The 18,548-nt window shown below is 36.5% G+C and overlaps 1 protein-coding gene across 1 annotated transcript in view; it reads right to left on the bottom strand.

The window, feature by feature from the left end:
- The window catches only part of LOC140166288 (tyrosine-protein phosphatase 10D-like), a gene marked incomplete at its 5' end in the record, with an annotated part of 47,335 nt that overhangs the window by 10,168 nt on the left and 18,619 nt on the right, over positions 1–18,548 (bottom strand). Inside the window, 18 exons of the mRNA XM_072189700.1 lie at positions 259–465; positions 1,278–1,371; positions 2,244–2,314; positions 2,909–3,161; positions 3,635–3,784; positions 4,731–4,914; positions 6,788–6,924; positions 7,313–7,585; positions 7,846–8,163; positions 9,483–9,638; positions 9,943–10,086; positions 12,573–12,848; positions 13,114–13,395; positions 14,114–14,395; positions 15,932–16,101; positions 16,333–16,420; positions 16,769–17,041; positions 17,895–18,158. Coding sequence (XP_072045801.1) covers positions 259–465; positions 1,278–1,371; positions 2,244–2,314; positions 2,909–3,161; positions 3,635–3,784; positions 4,731–4,914; positions 6,788–6,924; positions 7,313–7,585; positions 7,846–8,163; positions 9,483–9,638; positions 9,943–10,086; positions 12,573–12,848; positions 13,114–13,395; positions 14,114–14,395; positions 15,932–16,101; positions 16,333–16,420; positions 16,769–17,041; positions 17,895–18,158 — 3,622 coding nt within the window. The remainder of the gene's footprint in view (positions 1–258; positions 466–1,277; positions 1,372–2,243; positions 2,315–2,908; positions 3,162–3,634; positions 3,785–4,730; positions 4,915–6,787; positions 6,925–7,312; positions 7,586–7,845; positions 8,164–9,482; positions 9,639–9,942; positions 10,087–12,572; positions 12,849–13,113; positions 13,396–14,113; positions 14,396–15,931; positions 16,102–16,332; positions 16,421–16,768; positions 17,042–17,894; positions 18,159–18,548) is intronic.

Genomic DNA, 18,548 nt, shown 5'->3' with positions numbered 1-18,548 from the left:
GTTCTGATACCTGTACTCCACCCTCTAGCTTCAAGAGGACGAGTTGGGTGTGATACAATGTACCAGTTGCCTACAGCGAAGTCCAGTAGAACTAGAACTAGAAAAATATCATGCATGACTAGCATGAAAGTTCATATATGTTGACAGACTTCATAAATAGTTATTTAAACCAATGATTTCAACACAAAATTAATGCACTCGAACCGTTTCCTCAAGCTTTACAATCAATTAAAATATACTATGCAAAGGTGTACATACTTAGAGAATCTTGATGTTGGCTTTCCGTAAATCCTGTCATGGCTGGACCTACTGTGAGATTGTGGGCGGCGTAACGGTCGGTTGGACATCAGTGACATTTTTGGTATCATTGGAGGCGAGTTACGCGACGGCATTCCGCCCAACTCATAATCATCATCATCAAAACTATCACTGTTCAAAAGAGCTTCCTTATCAACTGTTCCACAGCTGGAATAAAATATTATAAGAAATATAGGTTAACTTCCTAAATACTTCAAACATAGCAGGACTCCAAACAATGCAAGACATACAAAATATATAATGTCAATGTGCAAATAAAGGATGTAGGCCTGAGACAATAAATATAATTAAACAGACATGAAATGCCAACTGACAGTGTGATGTGATCAAGCTAAATGAGTCTGATGTCGATCAAAATCATAATTCAGTTTTCAATTTTATTACATGAGCAATTCTCAGAGCTAAATTTGGCTAAAATCCCCACCATAATTATAATCAGAATTATGGTTCCAGACATGTGGTCATTTTAGTGTTGTTCTGAACAATAAAATACAAAGGAAGTTAAATACTATTGTTGCCTATATCTCAAAATCAATATTCCCGACATCCGACTCATTTTGCTTGATTGCATCACATATCGTCGTCTGCATCACATACTGTTGTATCTCAAAAGGCTGCCTTGTGTGAATTATTTTATTATTGTTATCTAATTGTGATGAGATGCAATGCTAAAACCTTTCTATACTTAATGCGCACCAGGGTTACTTGCTATACAGGGCGCTGACTCTCAAAAAAGTGTGCCTTGTTATGTAAATCAGAGAGTTTCACTCTATGGAGCTTTTACACTGGAATTCGGTGCTAGTTCTTGTTTATGCTAAAACCTTTCCCTACTTTATGGCCACATACAAGGTTGTTCCTACACAGATGAATGAACATGAAAAGAGTGTGTCGCACAAGTATATTGTGCATATAAATGATCACAGTAGTGTACTCATGGAATGTAATGTGATGACACTTACCATCCCAGACCAAGCAATACAAGAATCAAGAAGATGATGGCAATGAATATGATGTAGCCAATGCTGATGTACATGAACCAATCTGGGTTGGTGGCTGTGAAGGAAGATAACAAGCAATACATACCATTAATTAAAAGATGTCAAGTCTTGGGTTCAGTGGTTCTTGCAGTGCTTCCTGGAGCAACTCATTTACTTTATTCAATAACCTTAAAGGGGGTCTCCGGCAGCCCTAACATTATGCCTTACATGTTAGAAAAATAATTATCAAGCAAGAATTACATGGTTTTATTTAAAACAAACTCATATTGACCATAAACACCGAGCCAAAATTGTCTAAGTGCAGTGACGTAATGGTTATTTGTGCTCCATTGTCGTCAGACTTCATTGTATTACTGGCACGTCATTGCACTCGACAATTTCGGCGCCCGGGAATTTTGAATATCGCGTGTTGAGAGACTGATGGTTTTATTCGTTTTTATGGTCACTATGAGTTTGTTTTAAATGAAACCATGTGATTCGTGCGTGATCATTATTTTTCTAACATATAAGGCATAATGTTGTGATTGCTGGAGACCCCCTTTAAGCCTACTGCCTTTTATATGAGTTAAACATTTAATTGTTTGATTCTTTGTCGTATATGTTTCTACACCAATATATTTCATAGTTTACAAATAATTGGGCTATTCCATTTCAAATCCACACTTCCCCTGTAGAAGATTTTTTAAATGTCTTCCACAGGGGGGTTATGAATTTCACATGGAATGAATACATTTGAATAGCTCCATTTGAAACTCATCCTCCCTCTGAGGAAGATTCAGGTTGAATCTTTCTCTGAGGGTATATGGAATGTAAATTAAGCTGCCTAATGTGTCCATTCCATTTGAAATTCATAATCCCCATGTGGAAGATATTTCAAAAATCTTCCACAGGGGTAGTGTGGACACCTGTCATTCATTTTTTACTTACTTGTAAGTTGTGGCTCTGACCAGACTGTATCGCTGTAAGTACCATCAACTCCATAAGCTCTAATGATGACACTGTAATGAAACGATACAGGCACAAATTACACATACATACTGTCAGTTTGCCATATCAGACAAAAATGAAGATCAAAGTGCCAACTTTTTGCTACCTTTGTCTCAAAATTAATAGTTAGTGAGGTGCATGTGATATTGGACTTTTCTATGAAGAAAATATCTAGAAGTGCAAAATACATTTTAGTGTCAAACAAATACAACTATTATAATATATCGCAAGAGCAAACATAATTTGATGAAAATGTTTACAGTACACCATTTTGGCCCCCAAGTAAGATAATTCAATATTCTATATATTGAGCTTTCTAATTATTGAGTCTGAATGCTCTTATTTAATTTCCTTGGTGTGCATTTGTGTGGGTTGGGTTGGGGTGTCTTTGAGTGGGGGTGGGGGTGGGGGTGTAAATGAAAAGTTCAGATGCAAAGCCAATTTTAACTGCACTTTTAAACTTTTTGTGTTAAGGCCACCAAAATAAATTTATTTGCCTGCATCTCAAATCAAGAAAAATGAATATATATGGGTTTTGGCATCTAAATTCTTCAAATGTTTGGTTGTAAGTAACAATAAAGAATACACATAAAACTCATTCTTACAAATATGGTGTTAAGCTCTTTAATGGTCCATTACAGTACTTCTGGTTACGCTCTTCACAATTCTCTGCTCCAATAGTAAACCTATAATGCATATCTTGGAGGAGTTGACGTTTGGTGATTCCCTTCCATGGATTCCAGTACTTGGGTGTAACCTGGTAAGGTGGCCATTTTCGCTCCTCTTGAACATCCCACCAGTTAGGCATTTGTCCATCTGGGTAGTTCTCTTCAATAAGCAGTTGTGGGGCAGGATAGTCTGATGATGACAATAATAAAAATGATAATGGCAACAATACTAAAAAACAAAACAACAACAACAACAACAACAACAACAACAACAACAACAACAACAACAACAACAACAACATCATCATTGCTTCTTTTTCTGTTCTCTTTTTTTGCTATACAGAACTGCTACCCATGCTCTTTATAATATCTCATAATCACCCCCCCCCACTAATGGTGTAATGCATGCAGAGCATACTCACAAATTGATTCAAAGATTGATTCAGGTTCATCGACCCAGATTACTACATGATTGTAATAAATGAATGATGAGAGCATTCACATGGTCAGCACCTCGTGACATTTTCTTGGACACAGATGGAATATGGCAATTGACAACCCCCCCTCCGGTATGCACTACACAGCAGCACTGCGATCTGGATGAAATGGCACTATGCATGTGTACGACACCCAGGTGTAAATACATGTAAGAATTCCACTTACCAAGGCCTTCAGCAACTATGACAGCAAAATAATGTATCCTGCCAAATGGTGTATCAAACAGATCTGGTGGAATAATGATGGTGATGGTGTGCTTGGTTGGTCTTGCATCCCCTGGCAAAGCAACTCTATCATCAGGTGGGGCTGGTGGAGCTGTTATATGAAAATTATCGGAAAAGTCGTCAGTAAACCAAGTTACTTATTTCTTACAACATTGTGTTTTGCTTACCGGGAAGCTTTCACACAGTTTACTCTTCAGTGGCGTAGCGTCAATCATGGTCGGTGCCCCCCCAATATGATGACCCACGCTACGCCACTGTTACTCAGTCCCAATTTCAGCCTATACTGAGAAATAACTTTGTTTGCCCTAGTCAAACAACCCTTAAAATCTTTTGTGGATTCCTTTGGGAATTCAACTCTCAATTATTCATATTTTATCTAATTTTGGCTATTTTCTTTTATAGAAATATCCTGTAACACAAGGTCTGTTTTTAATAGACACATGAATTGCTAAACATTAATGACATGAATTGGTTAACATAAATGACAATGAGTTTATAATCTATGCCAAATACAATTCACCTACTCAACGTTTCCCTGATGTCTATTTCTTGATAAATTTGCAATCGACATCTATCACTATGTAAAACACCCGACAACTTTTCTTAAATGTATGATAACACAACCATTCAGGACTGTCAACTACTTGATGGAAGACAAAAGATGTGAAATCTGATGCACAAGGTCAGGCCTCAAAATAAGCCAGAATTTCTGAGTGCCATTCGAGCCCTTAATCTTACATTTTTGGGGCCCTCAGAATTTTTTGAGGGCCCAAATATATATTCCATATCAAGGTATAGAAGACTGTACTCCAGGTCGCGAAATAAGCTACAATTTCTGAGGCCATTCGGGCCCTTGCTCTTTGGGCCCTCACAAAATTGTAAGGGCCACGGGGTCCTTCAGACCCACCTTATTTTGAGCCCTGCACAAGAAGTTTATCTTTGTAATCATATATGGGGATCCACCTCGTGTGGTTTGGAGCATTTGTAAATATGTTTTGACGACATTTGATACAAAAATGAAATGGTTCGATAGCTACCTGTTTCAAGAAGTGTGACCTCTGCTGGTACTGATGGTGTTTTCTCACTCCCGCTGACCTGGTTCACAGCCATGATTTCAAATGTATAGGTGTAGCCTGGTCTTAGGTTAGCTATTTCTGCTTCTTGCTTTCCAACAGAGTTTGGTGCGTAAGGAATGTCTATTGAACCTATATGTTCTTCGACCTGAAAAAGAATCAATTACACACAATTTGAATGGTCTGTTTTAAAAGTTGTCGTCCTCATCACAAACTGTTGTATCTCAAAAGGCTGCCTTGTGTGATTTTTATTATCACTGATATATTTCATATTGTCATATTATATTTTAGCATGCTTCTTTCTTTTATGAATGGACATAAGATTGTAATAATGTAGTGATAATACCTCAACATTAATTCATAAAAGTCAATTTTACAGTGTATCTCATCACACTTAGATGACAATAATAAAAAATCACAAAAGGCAGCCTTTTGATATGCGATAATATGTGAAGCAGACGACAAAGTGTCTGATATTTTCTGTAAAAATATTTTGCCTGACTGCTCCACAAATGTATTGATCAGCATAATTTAGTCAATTAGATGATAACAGAGCTGTATTTGTGTAAAATGGGTCGAGTACCTTCTGCACATCCTATTATGATATGCTCTCTATACTACTAAATTTGTAGAATGGTTTCAAAAAACAAATTATTTGTGTTTTCAGATGTTAATTATAAACACCTCAAAAGAAATAAGTCCCCCTCTGAACATGTCGTCATAACATCGTAAGGTTTCATTTTGTACCAACAAAACTAACTTTGAAATAATTATATGACTGTTTACTAAGTGCTGTGTGAAAATGAGAGATTTCCATGACTTCAGGGCTGAATGAGCCTAAATTGAAGGCAAAAACTGCCCTTTTCAAAAGTCACAAAGTAGGCCTATGCTTGTCACAAAAGTTGATTCATGGCTTGTTACTAATGGAAAACCCCATGTGTTTGAGTGAAGTTTAAAATCCTCACCAAGTGAACATTTACTGTAATGTGTATCGATTCTTGATCATTCAGCCATGCAAATCCCCTTGGTGCAGAGTTCAGCACAGTGAGTTCAATGGTCAGTTCCATTCCTTGTCCCAATACGCCTTGCAGTTAACAAGCATAGGCCTACTTTGTGACTTTTGGAAAGGGCACTTTTTGTCTTCAATTTAGGCTCATTCATCCCTGAAGTCATGGAAATCTCTCATTTTCACACAGCACTTAGTAAACAGTCATATAATTATTTCAAAGTTAGTTTTGTTGGTACAAAACGAAACCTTACGATGTTATGATGACATGTTCAGAGGGGGACTTATTTCTTTTGAGGTGTTTAGTTCAATTTCACTCCTTTGCCAAGAATGCCTCAGGTACACACTATTTCAATCCCAAAGTGTGACAATTGTAGATGATTTTTTCCTATTTGCCTTGTTACAATTGTAGCATTGGGGAGTATTTAAGCAGAAGCAGTCTTATGCACTGGACTATACAGACTTTTTGGGGTGGGGTGGGTAGAGAATTTGCACAAATTTTTGATTTTTCTCCAAAAGTGGAAATCTCCCTGATTTCATATCTTGATTCGGCCACCACTGTACAGTAAAACACTAATAACTACATTTGTGACGTCCCATTTCAAAACCAGACACTTTTGGGCAGGTTATCAATTTTGAGGTTTTTACACATCTTAAATATAGAGATATTTTGCTCCACAACACTGTTTTCCCCAATGAAATCGGACATTCCTAAGAGGCGATATTGAGCCATTCGTAAGTTATAATAATAAAATTGGAAATATCAGCCTTTAAAAATATTATTGATAATGTTGAAAGTAGGAATTACCTTGAAAAATGTCTCAAAAATACAAGATGCCAGTTATATTCTGATCTGAAACTATCAGACAATATTTTAAACATTCACAAATTCGCAACAAACTTAAATTGTGAAAAAATCACCCGGGCAGATTTTTGGGTATTTCTCCATTTACGATCCTGCCCAAAAGTGTCTGGTTTTGACATGGGACGTCACATTTGCTGCACATTCTCTTACCTCTCCCTCAAGCTCTCCATAGTACTCTATCTTATAGTAGATAATCTCTCCATTCAAGTACTCAGGTTCTATCCATTTTGCCTCCACACTGTTAGGAGTAGCTGGGCTGACCTCAAACTCACGTGGCGGTGATGATTCTGTCTTGAGGAAAGAAATGTTTTGTAAGTCAGTCAAATAGTGCAAACCATGTATACCAAATTGATTTGAAAAAAATGCAATGATTTATAGTGCGCTATGCACAAGCACAATGCCTAGATGTTGATCCACAAGCCTCAGCACACTTTACAGGTCAAACCCACAAACTTTACTGCTTGTTATTTAAAAATAACTCTATTTTGTGGCATGTAATTTTATTGAAATGTTTTACTTTTTCTTAAAGGTCTATAGGAAAGAGAACATTTGCAAGTATGAAAATTGTATGAATCCATGTCATTCGCAAGACCTAGCATACAAGAATATTACTTTTGCAAAAAGCTAAGGACCAGGGCACTGCCACTGATTATACTAAAAATACTGCTTTCTTACCGTCAGGCAAAGTTGTGACTTCAATTCTCTGTGCAAGACTCCTAGTTGCTCCATTCACGACATTGTACACCTCGTACACATATGTAGTGTATGGAATGAGACCATTGAGAGAGAACTCGGTAACGCCGGTGTCGATGTATCTTTCGTCATCTGATCCATACTCGTATGTCTTTACCTGGTAGAATTCCCATGGTCCTGTTGGACGATCCCAGATGATAGTGATCTCACGCTCTTGCACATCAGATGCTCGCAGGTTTTGAACAGAATTGGGTACTATTTAAAGAAAGAGGAAACAAAATCAAATTAATTGGTCTATTTGATTGATTTATCATTCTAGGTGATGTACAATGTGAAATTGTAAGCACTGGCGTATTGGACTAATTGGGCTTAAGCCTGGTAGCTTAGGAAGCCTGACACCTAGCCATGCATGTTTTGAGAAACCAACCCATAGGGGTCCCAGGTTCAAATCCAGTCAAGAATGAACATTTTCTTTGGCCGACTCAAGGAAAAGGAAGAAATGCAATAATACTCACATGTAGTTGCCGTCCTGCTAACCTCGCTGCTTTCCCTACGCTCTCCAGGTACCTCATCTCCATCATTACTATTATAATTAACCACTGCCTTGACAGAGATGGTGTACATCTGTCCTGGTGCTAATCCTGTAATAGTAGTCATTGGGCTTCCAGATCCAGAATAGGCACTGACTATAATTGGATCGGAGCCACCAGACCCAGTTGAGGATCGTCGGTAGGAGACAGCATATTCTGTGACGGTTCCTGGTCCTGGTTGCCATTTTACAGTAATGGTAGATGATGTTGTTTCTAAGTCTGTGATCAATGGCTCTGATGGGTCTATTGAATTTAGAAAAAAAAGGCATTAAAATTATATTTCAAAATATGGAAATATGCACTTCTAATCTTATTTTTAAACTATTCTTAACCCTAAACTCATGCCTATATGTGATGTGATCAAGCAAAATGTGTCGGATGTCAGGAATATTGATTTTGAGATATAGCCAATAATAGTATTAAACTTCTTTTGTATTTGATTGTTATAACAACACTAAAATGGCAATATCTCTGGAACCGTAACTTCTTTTGTATTTTATTTTTATGAGCAACACTAAAATGGCCATGTCTCTGGAACTTACGTAAGTCTAATTATGATGGGGTTTTCAGCAAAATAAAGCCATGAAAATGGCTCATGTAATGTAATTGAAAACTGAACTTTGATTTTGATCAACATCAGACTCATGTTGCTTGATCGTATCACATATACAAAGAGTTGAAAGGTAAAAATTCATGTATAAAAAAGACTTCAAGCACACCGTACATATTCATCACAAAATTTGCCCTAACTTTCAGCTGGTCTTGTAGACCTTTATATACAGGTTGCAAAAATAATTAAGTTCTGATTTTGGCATATTTTTATCCAAAATTCCAGAAAACAAAACAAACAAACAAAAAAAAAGCCTGAAATTTAAAAAATATTTTCATTTCCCTGTCACATTATTGACCATACAATGTACAGTAATGAACTACAACCTTAACTTGGTGTAGATTATTTAGTCAGTTGTTCATAGCAACATAGCAAAGAGAGTATCATCTCCGAAATTCCATTACTATCAGAGGCGGATTTACAGGAGGGGGGGGGGGGCTCCCGGAGTGCCTAATTTTTGCAGAGCTGCACCCGCCTCTGTGTATTTTTGCAGAGTGGCGCCTGACTTGTGGGCGCCGAGCCACTGCGGCGGTGGCTTGGTTCCCCCCTATTGAAAATTCCTGGATCCACCCCTGACTATCAAAGTATTAATTGAGATTTAATAAGCCCAATCGGCATTGGAAGTTTGCAATGCATTGTAGGACAGTTTTTGCAGTTTTGGGACACTTTGTCCTTTGACCTTTCATAAAATTCAGAAATATTGGGTTTTTGTACGTACAAAATATAATCTAAAATGTTTTACAATATTTAAAACAAATATGAAAAATATTAGTATTTTATAAATTAATTATTTGGTATTTTTACTGATCAAAATTATGACAATAATAAGAAAATTAATAATAATGACGTAAATTTTTCCGATATGTCAGAGGTCAAAGTGTCCCAAAACTGCTCTCAAAAACCGGAAGTTAGAATGGCGATTGGGCTTATTGTGCTCTTGCATCCTACTTACACATAACAACATATGCCTTGGCTGGGTTACTCCTAATCTCGGCACTTTCATCATAGTTATCCCTCGAGACAATGATGGTCTCCAGGGACAGTTCATAGCGACGTCCTGGTTCAAGTCCACCGGAGATATCAAAGCTTTGGCTGGTTCCGCTGATGGCTAAAATAGGCAAAAATGTAAAAAATGATTATTCAATTTTAAAAGTATAATGATGAACATTTATGCACGGCTAGTAATTCACTAATGTTTACTCTGATTAATTCTCACCATCAGGGAGTGTATGAATTATCATTATTCGTTTAAAAATACGATAAAAACAATATCTAAACTATAGTTACATTATTTCTTCCCCTTAGTCTATTATTCCAAGAGACTCAGAAAATAACCACAACTTTTCAGTTTGAATCTAATTTTAGTCTCTTTTTGTGGGTAAATGCCCTTTATATCACACCACAATACTTACAGACTGGGAAGCCGGCGGCATCAGGGGTAACATACAGCCTGTAATTACCCACAGGTAGTGAAGTGCCTGCTGGTGGTTGCCATGATAAGGACAACGTGCTTGTGCCAATGTTACTCACAACAAATTCACGAGGTGGAGGCGGTGCTGTTAAAAAAAAAAGGAAAACAGGAATGAAAATTTAGACTGACAATTTCAACAATGACCCTAACCTTATTACAATATTACTTATTAAATCAATAATGTGTGATTTGCATAAAGAATAGATTCCTATTTAAATGTTTGTTATCACTGATCACATTATTCCCTTTTAATTTCGAGCCAAACAAATTAGGTATAACAAAGAAAATTGTGATTTCATTCCAGCGCCTACAATGCGTGTACGTGTGTACACATAAGCTGACATCCACGGGAGATGTTAGCAAGCAGTCGATCAATGAACTCTGAATAAAACTGGGTAGACCCGGTTTTAATATAAAAAGTTAAATTTTACTGTTATGAAAGCACTTCAGGCTTAGTCTTTTATATGGTATTTTAGTACACCACTGGGCATTATAATTATGCAAAAAGTAGAAATCCGAGTAAAATTGAGGGCGTTGCTGTGAAGCAAATCACACATTATGGCTTTAAGCTAAGACCTAAAAAAAATAGTTTGATTGGCATAATATAAAAGCTGCAAATTGGGTTTGATAAAGGCCTTGGAACTTTTTATCTTTTTTTTTTAAATTTTTTAAAATTTTATGTGTTTTTTTTTGTAATTTCCTAAAAAAGTCCAGGGTCGGGCCTACTTTTAGGGTCAGTCGGGTTACGCCAATCGAACAATTGTTTTTAGGGCTAATGCTGATGATTGGGCATTCTTTTTGCCTGCCATCTAACACTGAAATCAACATTTCAAATAATGCTTATTTACTGTGTTAAGGTGGCTGTGTACTCTCAGACATGCATGTAGTAAAAGTGCAATAACTTTGTAATTATTCGCAAAAACATATAAAAGTATACATTTTTATGAAGGCAAGACATCAATAAATCTTAATACAAATACAGATTTGGGGTAAAAACAACAATTTTGAAGAAAATCACAAAAAGTGAGTTTTTGGCAATATTTGTTAGGTACATCATAACAAAAAACACTCTTTCCAAAATATTTTATTTTGTTTTTAGCTCAATCTTGAGGCTCCATTCCAAAAACGTTTTTTTTAATTTTTTTGATATTGGCCTTATTTTTTGAGATATTGACCATATAAGGCATCAAAATGAACTTTTTAACATTCAAAAACGCCTATTTGCACAAAATGATGCCCAAAATCGGAAATAGACCAAAATATAAAAAAATGAGAAAACCGTTTCTTGAGTCGATCATGCTTTTTACGATGATCATATTTGCTTACCTATAGATGCTGTATTTATTGAGTTATCGTGTACCTAAATCGTCATTTTACCGAGAAAATGAACATTGAAATAATGGCCGTTGAAGTTTAAAGTGGTCACATTTTGCACTTTCATCGAATCTCACAGGAGAATCGACAGTTTTCGCTTTTGAAACTTATATTACGTGAACATCGGGTAAATCCACAGCCCCTTGAGAAGTTTGAGCGAAATCCATTCATAATTTGATATTTAAATCGGGGGAAAGAACTTGAAAAAACCCACATTTTATCAGCTAAAACGGAGCCATTTGACCACTAGGTTTTTGTGAAATCAGTGCTTCCGTGGTGTTTCCATCAGATGCGCCACAAGCATGTAGATAAGCGTCGGCGTGCGTCGTGTTTTGTGCGTTAACAAATTGCGCGATACGCAACGCGATGAGTTGTTGCGCGAGTGTACCTTGCTGGTACAAAAAAGATTTTCTTTCCTTTTCAATTTCAAACACGAGTGGAATAGTAAAATAAAATCCTTAAAATATTGCAGTTGGAGTTTACAAATCTGGATTTTCATTCCTTGTATTTATAAAAAACATAACAAGGTACAAACATATCATAAAACCTCAATTTTGAGAAAGAAACAATGGCTAGAGTACACAGCCGCGTTAAATGCGGCTGGTCTGATTTATTCACATTATGTTTTGTTGTTCCTCATCTTTAGGCCAATCGTTCACATAATTCTATTTTTGAGTTCAATTACACTATTGGTTTGTATAAATTGATAGAAGTAAAAATGTGCATCACATAAGGCAAGGGGGAAGCTGCCCATAGTGAGAAGTCTTACCCCACCCTGTGGGATGCTGGCCGTCCTGATATCTTAAGATCTGTAGACAATATTTTACATTTGAGCCCATTTTTTACCATTTTCATCAAAGTTTGTACCATTGAAAGTTACTTTGCCCCCCTCTGAAAAACTCCCGGCTTTGCCACTGATCACAATAAGTAAGGGTAATGCAGCTGTGACTTTGTTAACCCCATGATAACAACCTGCCGATTGGTCAAAGTGATTATTGTGTCAAATTTTGAACCAATCAAGGAGGGTATTAATAAGATCATCTGCAAATGCAAGTTTGACCATAAATAGTTAAAAGCCTGAGCATTTCAAGTTATCAACCAATCAGAAATGCTGTTAGATGACCAGTAGTGTCCAGGGGGTTAAGCAACCTTTAATGTCACAAATATCTAATTATCACTACCACTATAAATCATTACCTGTGACAAAACGTTCATGATATTCTGCAAGGCTTTCTTGATCACCGCTTACTGTCCTCACAGAGACTGAGTATGGTTTACCCGGTAAGAGCTGGTAGACATTGAGATTGACATGGTAAGCAAAGGTTTCAATATAGGACACTTCAGGAAGATTGCCATCGGCAGGTGTAAAGGTCACTTTGTATGCAGTCTTGATACCATCCACATCGTCCCAGTATAGGGAGAGAGATGATGTTGTTCTGGCTCGCAGTTTGATGTCTGTTACCGGTAGAGGATCTGATGAAGGTGATAAAAGTTGTAAAGATTATGTTGAAATAAATGCTTTCTATCCTGAAAGAAATTATCTTGCTTTCATCATACTTATAAATATTACGGCTTTGTGCTGGCACATAACCAGCCTTGTCATTCCGAGCGCAAAAATGCCTGGTTTATAATGAAAGTGGGAGGAGCAGTCTGTCCCAACCATCCCCTTTGACTACACCTCTGATGACCTAATGGTGCCAAGTCAAAAACTGCACACAGTGTATGTTTATTAACTTACATAGACGCTGTTGCAAAACACTGTAGACATCATCTGTAAACTGTGTACCGAGCTGCGATCGTAGGGTGACCGTGTACAACTGCCCAGGTACTAATCCATAAATCTGTAGATCTGTGACTCCGCTACTCTTAGCGACTCTTCTCGGTGATATCAGGGTGTTAGCACCTGGGATGTACGGACTGTAGGAAATATGGTATGCGTCAAAGTCACCATCAATTTGGGGCCATCGGACGGTAAGAGTGTTGGTGGTGTAGGCGATGACTCGCATTGAGACTGGTGTCACTGCAATAAACAATGTATAAATAAATTCAAATTATAAAGATCAATAATTATTTACAAAACAAGCATTTCATATCACTGTGTGGGAAGTGTTTATTAGTTTTGCAATGGCTACATATTCTTGCAGTTGTGTCTGAAATCAGTAAAATACCACACTAATTGAAGCTCAAATTGTGTAACAAGTGAAAAATATGGTACAGTCAAAATCTTTTCACACATATTGGGTACATTTATGGATACAGTATGTGTCTACAGTAACAATTTCATTTGACTGAACATGTACAGCTGCCATAAGCTATCTGACTGTGATCACATTTCAAAATACAATGCGAACGTACGACCTGGCATACTTATTTAAAATAGTAACCAATCATGAGTGAGTTCGTTCACTTCCGTGTTGCATTCACGTGGGCATTCCTCACACAGTGTGCACAGACAATCACCATGCTGATGGTAGCTGTGTTCACTTTGAAGTATACAAGTAATTTTGTTATGATAGTTCAAACATTTTGGGCGGTAACTTAAATTCCTTTTGAGATTTATTTTTTAATTTGTTATCTTTTTAATGGATTTCTCCCAATGATATTTACCTTCACAGACTTGTGTCAGTAACTTTCAAGGATAAGATGATATTTAAGGCCCCCCGAATAAATCTTGTCACACAAAATCGTTTCTTAAAATCCCTTTTTACTACTTTCTTTCCTCCAAATTGTCTACTCACCGCTAGTAATCTCAATCTCTTCACTGACAGTTCTTATATCACCCGGTGCAGTTCCAGCAACAGAATAAATGCTGAAGCTGTACTGACTGCCTGGAGACAGACCATTGATTGTCGCAGAGTTGGTACCCGCTGGCAGAATGATAGGTGATTGCGGCGAGCCAACGTTAGGTTCGTATGATATGACATATTCATCCACAACAGACGTTGGTGGATTGCTCCATGCAAGAGTTACAGAGTCTTCTTCCTCACCCACAGCGTAGAAGTTCACTGGGGGCAGAGGTACTGTACGAAAAATAAAGGGTAGAAGCTTAATTTTATTGATTTTAAGTTGTTTGATGTGATCATTTATTATTTTTTCTCACAAAACATTATATAATGTTAAATTCTAGACCTGTACAATACCAAAAGCTATCACACTAATATTCACATATGTTTTTTAGCTATTTTAAACATTAATTTTCATATATATATCAAATTATTCATCTTTTTCTGCTTTCAAACAAAATTTACAATATAAACTGTACATTTGTGTGCAAATTGAGGGTGCTATTTACATATTTTAAATTTAAATTAGCCAATTAATATGAGTTATTCCTTACATTTCATGATAAAAAGCTTTTTGAAAATTTCCTGCCCATTTGTTAGTCTTTTCTGATGTTCTAATGCCATTATACAAGTGTCTACCCCTTGTAAAGATGCAAACAAGATTTAAGGGTGGTCTTAACCCTGGAATTATGGAAACTTTTGGGCTTCATAACTGCTAAATTATTAGTCTAAAGAATATAAAAGTACACATTTTTAGACTGGAAATGACTTGCTGAATTCATCTGTGAGGTCCAATTTGGGCCAAAATGCTCATTTTTGGAGAAAATCCCCAAAAACGGGTTTTCTGGCCCAAATTTTTTCGTGCAACGTAACAAAAAAATTGTTTGGCCAAACAATTTTTTTATTGATTTTTAAAAACTAGATAAAAATATCTAGGGACAGTTTTTTCATTTTTTTGAATTTTGACCAACTTCCCCAAAAATATTTGAAATCTGGGCAAAAATCAGGCTTTTTTTTTTTTATTTTGAAATTTTGCATTTTTTGACCATTTTTGGTGCAAATTTCTCAAAGTTGGTCAAAATTTTAAAAAAAACGGTCTCTAGATATTTTTATCTAGTTTTTAAAAATTAATAAAATTTTTTTTTTGCCAAACAATTTTTTTGTTACGTTGCACAAAAAAATTTGGGCCAAAATTTTATTTTGGGTGATATGATGCACACAATTTCCCAGAGTGGCAGGTGTACAATATTGATTGGGTAGGGGAAAGAAGACACAATGGTAAAGTGGTGCAGACTTTGCAGGTTTGAACCCTGGTAGCACCATCAGGCCAAAAGAAATTGTTGTGTTGCCCTCAATCGACCGACCCTTAATCCTGAAAAATCAGGGTCGCAATTTTTTTTGTTTTTGAATGATGACTTTTGCAGAAGTTTTTTCAAAAATCAATGTTTTTCACTTAAAATTAATATTTCATATTAGTCTTAAATTGATTATCTAACATGTCCACCAGAAGTCAAAATTGACAAAAGTCCCCTAATTGAAGAAGCATTATTTAATATTTGAGGGGATTTTTAAAAAGTGAAGGTTTAAAAAAAAAGAAATCCGACTGACCTAACTTTCCTATTTTCCCACTTGAGGGGAACACTACAATTTTTTTTGGCCTCATGTTGTGCACTTCATTTTCTTGTTTCTTTCCCGCCAGGTGTATAAATAGGTATCCACCTGTATGCCAGGATGGTGAAACAAAATTTGTTGTTGCAGGATGATAACACTTACATGTTCTCTGTTGCATAGATCTTGGATCAAATCCATCAGGAATGACAGTAAACTTGTACTGTTCACCAGGGGTCAAACCATCGAAGGTGTATTCGGAAATAGCGCCATCAACTATGATGATGAACGGGTTGGCATCAAATCCAAAGGCCCTTTCTCTTCTGAGAGCATAACTGAAGGAACACAAGCAAGAGATACAACATTAGATGTAACTGATGTATTTTTTGCATAACATTACTTTTGTTTATAATCGTTTTTAATTTCCATCCAACCTCTTTGTGAGTGCATTGCTGTTCATTATAATGTTGCAACCCAACCCCCAGGACATAACCTGGGTGGAATTTGATGAAATAAAACTGAACTGAACTGAACTGAACTGAACTTAAACCTAATATAATTCTTACTTTGCTACAGAGCTGACAGCAAACCATGAGATGGTGACAGAATCTGTGGTGTAATCTTCAATGCGGATATCTCCTGGATCACCAGGCACTGAAATATAATAGGATGTAAACATTACAATTTCACATCATTTTGATCAAAAAAGTTAAAGCCAATATACAGATTTGACATGGAAGTTAGTCTAATTATGTGACACAACTTGGGCGGCAAATTTGAAATTGAGATAAAGGCAAAAATATGGAGTAAACAAAATCAAATACAAAATCCCTCACTTCAACTTTCAATTACTCACTTCCATATCCATAGGTCTCAAAATTTAAGCAGCTCATACTTATTTTTTGTATACATATGATATGAAGTAAACAGATCCACAGCAATGCATGATGGGATGCGCCCTTCAGCTGCTGTGGGACCTAATCATAAAAGAATCCTACTTACATGTTTCCTGAACCCTTGTAAATGGCTCACTAAACACCAGGTTTGGTTCGTTTCCAACGTACGAAACCACTGTGACAGTGTATTCAGTCTCTGTGCTGAGGCCATTGAGGCTCACTTCACGCACCAAGCCAGTGTTGATAGGTGACGATATTGCTCCCAGTGGACTGTAGCATACTTGGTATCCTGCGTGGTTACCATCCACTTCATCCCATCTTGCCCTCAATAGGTCTTTGGCAATTTTAACGAAGTCTAGGTTGGATGGTGCGTTTGGTCCTGTAAGGATTTAGAACATAGACATATAAATAGACTTTAAAAAAATGTGATTTATAGTGCACTACACTCCAAATTGGTATAGGGCTGCAGATTATGAGCTGATCAAATTGGTATAGGGCACTTACCGTTACACCACGTATACATAGAGTGTTATGTGTTTGATTCTCAAATAACCATCATCAGATTAGGTTTGCGGAGCTATTTGTCTCAAATTAATTATTTTTTTTTTACAATGAGAAAATAATAACTCATTTTAGTTGCTTTTTTATTACAGCTCTCCACTTAGTGATCAACTTCAACTTCTTCAACTTTATTTCCATAATCAAACAAACAGACAAATACTTATTGGATACATTATTACAAAGAAAGATTAAACGAAAGCGATTATGGAGGAATGATCGAAAGGCCAATAAGGCCAGAATTGACCACCCCTTTTATAAGGCGGAAAATGAAAAGCAAAATAAAAAGACTATCACACAAGACACATAAAACTTAAAAATTTGCTCCAAGAATTAAATGTATGATAAGAAAAGATGCAATTTGTATTTTTTTTTTGAAAGTTTTTCAATGATTTAGCTTCTTTGACATTTTCGTTTAGGGAGTTCCACAGGATTGGGCCTGTGGTTCTGACCGCTTGATCAGTAAAAACCTTTTTATTTCTTGTTTGATTATAATTGTTGCTGTTTCTTGTGTGATAGCTGTGGATATCAGAACGTTTAGTAAAGAAGTTATTAAACGAGTTTGGTAATTGATTAAGACAGTATTTGTACATAAATACACCTAGTTCTAATTTGTAGGTGTCAAATACGTTTAAAAAATCATATTTAAATAGGAATCTCTAAACATTACTTACGTGTGTAGTGCGTAACAGTGTTCTCAGCAGTGTTTGTCCCTTGCTGTACAACTTTGAAGGTGTATTCGGTTCCAGGAGCCAAATCGGTAAACAGCTGCACTCTCTCCTCCGCCTTGGATTTGATGATTGTGCCTGCTGTGGTAGGTCCAATGGGGAAGTACTCAATCAAATAGTTGCTGAATTCTCCCACTCCTGGTTGCCAGGTGATCTCGATGTAATCAGTTCCTACACCCAGGAAGCTTATCTCTAGTGGGCTTATGGGTACTGTATAAAGAAGAAGAATAATACATTGATTTCATCTTTATTATGCTTTAAGGATGTGCAATATCGCGCTAGGCAACAATGTTGTGAGAAAATATTAATTATTGTGATGCAATAATTCCGGGAAATGTTAGGCTTTTACCACTATGCCGAAAAGTAGACCCCCGGTAAGAGTGCTATTATTTGATGTGTCTGGTCTATATTTTTTGCGTTAAAGAAAGTAGACAAAGGATAGGACTTGAATTAATAATTCACTATGCTTCTGGCGAGTTGTCACAAGACAATTCTAAAAATAAAATATTTTGACATTAATCCACGATGTTATAAAGCCCACCGATTACGAGCTGATCAAAGTATCTTTGTGCAATTCAAGCTTTAGAAATGAAATTATGG

This window comes from Amphiura filiformis, chromosome 12, assembly GCF_039555335.1.
Source record: "Amphiura filiformis chromosome 12, Afil_fr2py, whole genome shotgun sequence".
Taxonomy (NCBI): domain Eukaryota; kingdom Metazoa; phylum Echinodermata; class Ophiuroidea; order Amphilepidida; family Amphiuridae; genus Amphiura; species Amphiura filiformis.
This window is presented reverse-complemented; position numbering and strand designations above follow the sequence as displayed.